General features: G+C 56.8%; 1 protein-coding gene across 1 annotated transcript in view; it reads left to right on the plus strand.

Annotated features, from left to right (window-relative positions):
• The window catches only part of OSBPL5 (oxysterol binding protein like 5), a 34,617-nt gene that overhangs the window by 16,699 nt on the left and 15,431 nt on the right, over window positions 1-2,487 (plus strand). Inside the window, exons 8-10 of the mRNA XM_023537358.1 lie at window positions 331-429; window positions 759-855; window positions 1,422-1,520. Of these exons, the coding sequence (XP_023393126.1) occupies window positions 331-429; window positions 759-855; window positions 1,422-1,520 (295 nt within the window). The remainder of the gene's footprint in view (window positions 1-330; window positions 430-758; window positions 856-1,421; window positions 1,521-2,487) is intronic.

Raw genomic sequence — 2,487 nt, forward strand, 5'->3', positions numbered from 1 at the left:
AGAAGCCCATGGGGACTTGGAGCCAGCTGTGCACTGACTCCACCCAAAGCCCTGGGAGAGGGAGCTGGCTGGGGTCTCATGTCCCACTCAGCCAAGAAGCAGACAGAACACTTCATAGGCTGCCCCCCCATAGGCAAAGCGTCATCTCCCCAAAGCAGAAAGGGTGTTGTTCTCAGGTGCTGGCTGTGACCAGGGTGTCCCTTCTAGAGGCCTCTGCTGTGCACGGCCTCGGCTGTGGGCAGCGGGCAGTGCGTTGTCCTCGGTCCACTCACCCCACGTGGCCTGGCCCACCGTCCCCCTCACGTGAGGCTCTTCCTTCATTGCTGGCAGGGGATCAAGAAGCCCTACAACCCCATTTTGGGGGAGACCTTCCGCTGCCGCTGGTACCACCCCCAGACTGACAGCCACACTTTCTACATAGCGGAGCAGGCAAGGGCCCCGCCGGGCCGCACGGGCGTCCCTGGGGTGGGGGCTGGCAGTGGGCAGGGGCACTGACCCCCATGGGCGCTTCTTCACGGCCCCACCTCTGCTGGTCAGAAGCGCTGTCCTGCCAGGATTCTCCCAGGAGGTGCAGACTCAGCACCATGGCTGGGAACAGTGCGTCCCATTTCCCTAGGTCATCCAGAGGCCATCAGGGGAGGGCTGTGGGGGTGTGGGGGGGCCGAGAGGCTGGGGCTTCCCACTGGGAAGCTGGACCCTCACTTTGCTGAGGCCGCCCACTGCTAGGGCCATTCCAGGAGCCACCTCTCTGCCCACAGGTGTCTCACCACCCACCCGTGTCTGCCTTCCACGTCAGCAACCGGAAAGACGGCTTCTGCATTAGCGGCAGCATCACAGCCAAGTCCCGGTTCTATGGTGAGGGGCTCCCTCGGGTCGCCCCGGGGCCTCGGGAAATGGGAGGCCTGGGCTCCTGGAGGATTCGTGGTCACCAGGACCTCAGGTCGCGGCAGTGTGCGTGTCCCTCCAGCCGCTCCTGCTCGGGGACCACGCGGGTGGGACAGTGCTCAGCCCCGAAGCAGGCACAGCCCGGCCTCCACGCCCCATCGCTCCGCCGTAGTCGGCACCGTTTGCAGGGGTGCCACGAGGTTCATGGGAAAGAACCGGCATGCAACGTGCCTTCCGGAGCTGAGCTAGCCGCCCAGTCTGGCACCACTAGCCTCATGTACTTTGTAAGTTGATTAAAATGAAACAAAACTTACAAGGTGGCTGGTTGGTCGCACCAGCCATATCCCAAGGGCCCAGTAGCCACACGTGCGGGTGGCTCAGGGAAGTTATGTGACTCGCCCATAGTCACACAGCTGGAGGTGCCAGGGACTCCTCCCCTCTGTTGGAAGGGAGCTCAGATCTGTGATTTAGGGAGTGGGCCCCCGGATCCAGAGGGTCCATCTCCACTCACTGGTCCCCCTGTCCCATCCCTGCAGGGAACTCACTGTCAGCTCTGCTAGATGGCAAGGCCACGCTCACCTTCCTGAGCCGGGGAGAGGAGTACACCCTCACCATGCCCTACGCCCACTGCAAAGGTGAGGCCCGCCAACCGTCCCCATTGGGCAGAGCCCAGGCTGGCTCCGCAGGCAGGGCATCTGGGCCCTGAGCAGAACTCTGGCCCTTGTTCCTTTGAAGGTATCTTATCTTCACCCTTACTCTTCCATGGCTTTGTGGCTGGGCACAGAACTCCAGGCAGATTGTTATTCTTCTCTCGCATTTGAAACATTGTATCACATTTGAAACATTGTATCACATTGGAAACATCGTATCGCCTTCTGGCTTCCGCTGTGGGTGGTATGCATCACCTGTCAGCCCATTTGTTACATAGCTGTCTTTCTTCCTGGCTTCTTATAAGATCTCTTGTCTATGGTGGTCTGCAATGCAGTATGTCAGGGTTTGGATTTATCTTTTATTTTCTATTTAATGAACTTTACTTTCTATAGCGATTTTAGGTTTACAAAAAAAACTGAGCAGAAAGTACAGAGTTCCCACATCCCCCCTCCCCCGCATCTCACACGCGGATCCTGTTATAAACACCTTGCATGGGTGCGCTGCATTTGTCACAATTAATAAACCAGTATTGATACATGATGAGTCACTAAAGTCCGTAGTTTTCATCAGGAGTCACTCTTCGTGCGGACGGCTGTAGGGTGTTGCGTTCCCAGCTGTACCGTGTCACAGAATAGCTTCGCTGCCCTAAAACTCTCCCGCGCTTAGAGGTGAATAGATGAAGTCACTTATTCATCATCCCTCCCCTCCCCCAACCCCTGGCAACACTCATCTGTTTCCTGTCTCCGTGGTTTTGCGTTTTTCAGAACATTATGCAGTTGGAAACGCAGAAAACGCAGCCCTTTGAGACTCGCTTCTTTCTCTAAGCCGTGCGCACTTAAGGCACCTCCAAGCCTTTTTGTGGCTTGATAGCCCTAGATTTCTTTTTCCTTTTTGCTGCTTGAGGGTTTTTGTTTGTTCGAACTTTTTCATGGCTTTGATCAAGTCTGGAAA

This window comes from Pteropus vampyrus, unplaced genomic scaffold (assembly GCF_000151845.1).
Source record: "Pteropus vampyrus isolate Shadow unplaced genomic scaffold, Pvam_2.0 Scaffold187, whole genome shotgun sequence".
Lineage (NCBI taxonomy): Eukaryota > Metazoa > Chordata > Mammalia > Chiroptera > Pteropodidae > Pteropus > Pteropus vampyrus.